At 30.7% G+C, this 7,886-nt stretch overlaps 1 protein-coding gene across 1 annotated transcript; it reads right to left on the bottom strand.

The window, feature by feature from the left end:
• Positions 1 to 1,030: 1,030 nt before the first annotated feature.
• Positions 1,031 to 7,289, bottom strand: LOC112599366 (DNA-directed RNA polymerase II subunit RPB1-like). The gene is made up of 2 exons (XM_025346246.1): positions 7,100 to 7,289; positions 1,031 to 2,772 (listed from the first exon to the last, which is right to left on the bottom strand). Exons 1-2 carry the CDS (start codon positions 7,118 to 7,120, stop codon positions 1,108 to 1,110), a joined length of 1,686 nt encoding a protein of 561 aa, XP_025202031.1. The 5' UTR covers positions 7,121 to 7,289; the 3' UTR covers positions 1,031 to 1,107.
• Positions 7,290 to 7,886: the final 597 nt, after the last annotated feature.

Raw genomic sequence — 7,886 nt, 5'->3', positions numbered from 1 at the left:
GTAAAATAGTAGTTCAATCACTTGAAAAATAAATAATAAAAATAAAAATACCAGCTCGTGTATGTGTAGTAGACATACAGAATAATAATCAAAATATGTTTATAGAATAATTCCTTGTGGCACGTGTAATTAACTTTTAAAACTATAGATATCACCGCACAGATATACATTATAGAATCAATCGGTGCTGAACACAATATATATACGAGTATTAAGATATTGTATGAGATAATATTATAATTTATAATCCATAAGCACAATATACGTCTTACTTACACGCTGACCAAACTGTACTGTGGCTATATATACCTACTCAACTTAAAGGGATTAAGTTAGTAAATAAGCAAGGACTTTTAAAAGTATGACTATTAATAATAATTTAAGTATTTTTGATTATATGACTAAAATGAAAGGTAAATAATGCACAATAAAACATAGGTTTTATGCTCTATAACTACTATTTTTTATATTTGTAAGCATAAAAACCTATATTTAAACATTTTAATGATAGAGTTTAAGTACATTCCCATTATTTTTTTCATTTTCAAAATTAAAATCAATACAGTAAAAAGTATAATTTATAATAATATCTAACTATTGTTTAAGAACATTTTATTTTTAGTGTTCTATTATAAGATAACGTCTAACATGATCTATCGTATGACTTAAATACATACTGTTATTCAAATCAATTTTAGAATCATTTATCTCACAAGTAATATAAATTTATTTCATGTTACTACTCGAGTGTAAATATTATAAATCATTAATATATAAAAAAAAGTTATAGATATATTTGGTTTATATATATATTTCATAAATTTAATGTTTGATTGTGGTTATTATGATTTTCTATCAAATAAATAACGTATTATTAAACTTATAATAATATAATTTATTCACTAATTTATAAATGTAATTTAAATAAGACACTTAATATTAATACAAAAACAAATATTTGTCAACTAGCATGTTTTAAATTGTTTAACAGTTCAAGAATAACTTAATTGTATAATTAAAAAAAAAAAAATTTCAAATTTAAATATACAATCTAAACGTCTTTTATCAAAAAAATTAAATACCTAAAAAAGGAACATTGTATTAGTGTTAATATTTAGAACTGTATTCGTAAGAACTTGGCTTAGAACTGTATTCGTATGAACTTGGCTTAGAACTGTAAAGAGAAGATGACGGTGATTCGTATTCATTATGAGGGTAGGAAGAAACGATTGGTTTGAATGAACCGGATGAATAAGTTGGTGACGACTTATAAGAAGATGATGGACCTTCATAAGTTGAAGATTTGTACGGAGATGAAGATCCTTCGTAAGACGATTCGCTAGAATATCCGCTAGAATAAGGAGACTTCTTATAAATGGATAATGATTCTGTTTCGTATGCAAGACTGGAACTTCCGTGTGGTGACTTGTATAGGGGTGACGATTTGTAAGGCCCATACGATGGTTTGTACGGGGACGGTGAACTATACAAAGAAGAGCTACCACTATAAGAAGGAGAGCTACCAGCGTACAGAGATGAACCACCATATGAGGGAGAGCTACCACTGTATGATGGAGAGCTACCGCTGTATGATGGAGAGCTACTACCGTATGAGGGAGAGCTACCGCCGTATGAAGAAGAGCCACCACTGTACGAAGCAGAGCCACCACTGTACGGGGATGAGTTACTGATATAAGAAGGAGAGCTACTGTACTTCTGTGGTGAAGATGGATAGGACGATTGTCCGTAAGACGAGCCAGATACATCGTATGACGATGGTTTGTAGTGGGCGGACGGGGATGGTTTGTACAATGATCCACCGTACAACGCACTCTGCGGCAAGTATTTGAATTTGTTGTAGGAGTTGTCAGACGGGTAAGAAGAGGATGGGTAACTGCTGGGTTTATACGGTGATCCGTACGACTGCTGTGCTGCGTAATATTCGCTTGACGTAGACGGGTAGGAGGAAGGCGAGTACGATGGATACTTATTAGTCTTAAAGGTCGAAGAAACGTAATTGCCTAGTCCTGGGGACGTTTGGTATGATGGCGCTGAGTAAGTTTGCGAATCAGTTTCCGGTTTGCTGAAAGACACGGGTCTCGATTTGTAAGGTGCCGAGGACAATGCGCTGTACGAAGCGACGGGCGGTGAGCTGTAAGCAGGAGCGGAAGCGGATTGACCGGAACCGTAAGCAGTCGACGGACCGGCACTGTAAGCGGCAGACTGGCCGCCGGCATTGTAGGTGGATGATTGACCGGTACTATAAGCGGACGATTGGCCGGCGCTGTAAGCGGGCGATTGACCGGCGCTGTAAGCGGGCGACTGACCGCCGGCGCTGTAAGAGGACGACTGACCGCCGGCGCTGTAAGAGGGCGACTGGAAGCCGTAAGTCGTGGCCGGATAGGTGTTGTAAGCCACCGAAGTCAGCGGAGCGGTGTAAGCAGCGGCTGACGAGTATCCGTACGCTTGCGGTTGTGGATAGAACAGCTGGTTGGCGGGTACCACTAGAGCACCTATAGGAGCAGCCGCCGGGACTGCAGCGTATTGACCCGCTCCGTATTGGCCTGTGGCGATCGGAGCCGCTGCGGCGTACTGGTAAGCTACAGCGCCGTCCTGAACGGCCGCCGCACCGTAATCCGTGGCCGGAGCATAACCACCGACGTAAGAACCGTAACCGTTGGCTGAGCTCCGTTTATCGATTGGCGTTTCTGTTGGTTTGTCTGCTTCTTTTACAGTGACTGCTGCGCAGCACAAAATCGCCGCCGCCAAAAACTGTAAAACGAAAAACCGATCGTTCAGTGTTTACTCACAACAATGTACGTTTATAGCATATCCACTGCTCCCGTTATAGAATTAGACGAGGCTCACGCCTCATGATAATAATATCATTATTATCGTATTAATATTAATGTTTAATATTCGTTATTTTTATTCGTGTGTACGTTTACCGAGTCCCATGTCCATAGACTGTATAATAATTACTTGAGAAAAAATTGACGTTTCGTAACAACGATAATTTTAAGAACCAAAATGTAACGAAGAATGGTAATTGCTTTTAAATTAGACCTTATAAGATACTATTTTAGACTATTGTCTATAATAAAATACGACACAATAATTGAAATATTAAAAGAAAAATAGGGTAAAATAGACAATTTCTCTGCTGTTTTACAATTGTCTGATTCGAGTGTATCTGATCATTAATTATAATTGATGAATTAAATTTTAATTCAATGATAAGTCATTGTTCCGATAAAAAAAAAACAATTTTTAGCGAAGACTATCTAACATTTTAGTAACCAAGATTATCAAACAATTATTTAAATAATATGAAACATTTAAAAAAAACTTTGTAAAATTTTTTTTAGTTTTCCTTTCCTATCTTAAAAACTAATAAAATGTATTAATTTTATCTCCTAAAAATTAATAACTGCTACAAAAAAATGTCCATCGCATTTTATAAAATGCGTCTTTGGACATAAAAAATATAAAAATAATCATTGTAAAATCAATCAATTTATCAATTTATCAATTTATTGATACGTATAAAATTTATATTAATTTTTCTTAATAATAAATACCTAAACAAATAATATATCTTGCTATTTAAATTTTATTTGACATCAGAAACTTGATAAAAAAAAAATTAAATTATTAAATTATGTATTATTCAAAACTTTATATGACGTAGTCCACTGATTAAATACTTATTTAATTTTAATGTATTATACAATATTGTAATATTGTAATCAGTCATTAGTTAAAATTAATCAAAATAAAACTGGCAACTTATGTAAAATGTTGTGCAGATCATTCATGATATTATTCTATAAAAAAATAAAAAAACATTTGGAAATGTTTATATTTATATAGACATATCGTTAGAAGAAATAAAAATTAAATCAAATTTATAGTATGCTAAAATGTTGACATATTTATAAATAGTTACCAAATTGTTATAAAAATGTGTATATAATACGATTAATTTTCATTAAATTGTACCTAACTTGATAATAAAATTGCTCACGTCATAGTCGTTCACAATATTATAATGGTATAAAATATTACGCAAACCATTTTATTGCATTATTTGAATTCAATAGTAGCTTGTTATCCAAATCAGTTTACTATATTTCAAATTCCATTCATTCAAAGATGTGTTACACTAAGACTGGAACTTTCTTTTACTTGGAAACTCATCAAAGGTTTTATAGCTATAGAATTGCATTACGTAATCGTTTAAGCAAAAACAAAAAATAAAAATAAAAAATAGAAACCATTCAGTTTTTTCTTTAGCCAACTAATAACTATTCCGGTTTATTAAACGAAATGCAAATGTTATTCCAGTCGCGTAAACATAAAGCTTTAAACCTTTCACTGATCGATTTTAACAAACAAAATCTCTAAGTAAGATAAACATATATAATATTATGTATAGATTGTTGTTCGTTAACGTGTTAACACCGCCAAATCGTTTTGTTTTTCTAATAATAGAAAGTATCTCATAATAGTAAGATATTTCACCGTATACCATATTTTTGTTACACAAATTTACATAACACAATTAATGATTTGTTTAACTTTTACAGTGATAGATATAAATCAAAAAATTGTATTAGCAATATTTATTTATTTTTAATAACCAAACAAACTTTTTCTTAAATTTAATTGCTTATAAATGCTTAAACTAAAACAGTTTAACATGTGATATTAATACTTTATTTTAATATAAAATATATTCATTAAAATCATTAGCTTAAAAGTTCAGCATTTGGTTTGTTTCTCGTTATAAATAAATTAATATAGTTTTTCAATTACGAATATTGTTAGTATTGTAACTATAGTATGACTAAAATTATACAATTTCTGTTTCTAATTAAACTTTCTATTTGTTATGTTGTTTTTTTTTTAGTTTTTACACTATTATTAATTATATTGTACTACTAAAATAACTACTCCCTTACCTATCTACCTAACTGATTATGTGCATAACTTGACTAATGATATATTATATTAAGTACCAATGTCTATAATCAATCATCTCTCGCGAATTTGCAACATCGTGATTTTATTATACGTTTTCATCTATAAACCCATTAACGTACTTAATGTAACGCTCTTAAGTATAAACAATTGTTATGTTCAAAGATACTTTCGGACTTTCTTCTTTCCAATTGACTTGATTATTTATTCAATTAATTGAAGCTACTAACTATGATGTTAGACATAATGTAAACATTTTATTTTTATTTTTTGTACCCTATTCGTTTTTTAGTTATCTATGTCTAGACAGTATCAATTTCAAAAAGATATACGTTTTCTAATTGCTTTAATCTCACTTTTTACTATTTAGTATTTTTGAATCATATTTCTATTATAAAATTAGTTACAACTTTTAAAATATATAATAGATTTCTGTGTGTTTTTCAGTAAATATTTAATTATTATTTAAAACCATTAACATATGAACGGTTAATTTATTTATTAATATTCATTAAAAGTAAACGGTACATATTTTTTAAGAGTCAAGTTAGTTCTATACTATAAATATAGTGTGTATATTTTAGAATATAGCAAATTTGTAGTCAACAGTTCTAATTTTTTGTATAGTTTAAACACTAAAGTAAATTGATCTATTAACATACTTACGTCAGAATTTTGTAATATTTTAATTTTTAGTAACGACTGATGAGTATGTAAAAATATTACAGTTTTAAAATGACTATAATTCTCTTAAAAATTGAAATATTGTAATATAAAACAATGTAAGACCTAAACTACATGTGCAGATGAGTTTAAAATACTATTTTTAACTAAACTAAGACATAATCTACATTTCAAGTATTCAATATTAGTCTAATAATTATGTGTTCATGGAACACATACATTTTAGCCTATGCCAAATTAGTAGAATTGTTTACTACACAGTTAGGTAGTAATTAATCGATAAAAATGTCACTTTGTCCCATATTTTAGTGAAAGTTACAAAGAAAATTACTTCAAATAAATCAAATAGGTTTATATTCTTACTGATTAGATATTTATTTTTAAGACGTAAGAACTTTTAAGATAATTAATTTTAATCAAATATAGTCTATATTTATCCATGTTTTAGAATATTCAATAATTAAATATTAAATTTGATATTGAAAAAAATTAATGTACGAGTGTCCTTAATGGGCTACTTTTTTCCTTAAAATCTGTATACTTATTTATAAATGTGTTTTTTTTTTCAATGTACAATGCATTTTAATTGTATCTCATATACTTATTTTCGTTGGTGCGTACAAACTGAAAGAATGTAAATCAAAAATCATCTTAAACGCGTGGCTGTGAAACAGATCTTAGGTATAGATTATATATTCTTATGATATTATATATATATATATATATATAATTATTTTAAAAGAAAAAATGAAAACAATGCTTTCCTTAGATTAATTAGGCAGTAATGAATAAAATGCAATAAGTTTATTAGATAAATAACATAAATATATAGATAGGTAATGAATTAATAATATAATACTTATAAACATCGAAATTGGAGATAAGTTCTTTAATTAAATATATTTACTCTTATTATGACGTAGTCACGTGATGTATTATTATACCTATAATTTATTTTATAATGAATGTGCTACTAAATTATTAATTTCTCTTAAATAAATTCCAACAAATAAAATGTTACTGATACCTATCTATGTACTAAAATATAGTTATAGGTATCCGATAACATAGATCATGGCGTTAAACAATGAATAGAAATCAATAGTATACTCAGATTTTGTAGTGATTTTAATTTACAGTAACGAACATTTGATCATAAAAACAAATGAAAAGCGCATAAATTTGTAAAATCGTAAAAATCGTGATTTCTTAGATGCTAGATAAAATGCGAGAAGAACATTCAACAATATCTCTTGATACGTACCCCATACATAAAAAGTTATTCCCGTTCAGCATACCTACCTATAGCTTATGTGATTAATTATAATATATAGTAAGGAGTACATCCTTAAAAGGGTGTTTTGAAAATTATGTTTTAAAAACATAATGAATACTGGTTGTGGTTATTTATATAGTATTTTGAAGGACTTACCGGCGTTATCTTCAGCAACATATCGTCAACGAGCGGTGAAAATCGTAATCCAATGAAAAAATAAAAACGAATAAACTCAAAAGAATAATTGTGATGTCGCTGTGCAGCGATGATATTATATTATGTGGTGAACAGTCTTCTTCTTGCTGTCGGACGGTCGGCAATATGAATCGCACACCGTTCTGCTCGGGTCCGCGTTATATATAATATAGCGGTAACCTGTAGGAAGGTACGAAACGCCCCGCCCGCCAAGTCTGAGTCGGCCGATCGGTCTTGCACCGTAGTCCGCACCTCACCGCGCCCGTATCATGTTATAAAGACAATCGCATGTTATATATTATAATAATAATAATGTTCTGCGTGTGTAATAGCTGCGGGTATATATGTGTAGGTACCTATTAAGTATTATGATATAGGTACGTCTTATACTTTTACTCTCGGCCGCCACTGCGGATATAAGCACATTCAACGTTGTCGGTTACCCTTGGCACCCGGCTGAAGCTGCTGCCGATGAACTTGTCCTCCGCAGCGGCGCGACAACGATGATACGAAGGTACTGCGATAATAATATAATATTATAATATTATTATCATATAGTATATACCTTAGGTCGTCACGTAATGCGCGGCACGCGATGACCGCCGCCCGCCCACGCATGCTCCTGTTCCGGTTCGGTTGGTTTAGTGAGATACTACTATGCTAGTAGTATTATTTAATATTTAGCTATTTATTTTTTATCTCTGATTCTTTCTTTTCTTCCGCAGGCCCAATGTACTATCACGGCCGA

The sequence above is a fragment of the Melanaphis sacchari genome, unplaced genomic scaffold (genome assembly GCF_002803265.2).
Source record: "Melanaphis sacchari strain LSU unplaced genomic scaffold, SCAv2.0 Contig50_pilon_pilon, whole genome shotgun sequence".
In the NCBI taxonomy this organism is placed as follows: domain Eukaryota; kingdom Metazoa; phylum Arthropoda; class Insecta; order Hemiptera; family Aphididae; genus Melanaphis; species Melanaphis sacchari.
This window is presented reverse-complemented; position numbering and strand designations above follow the sequence as displayed.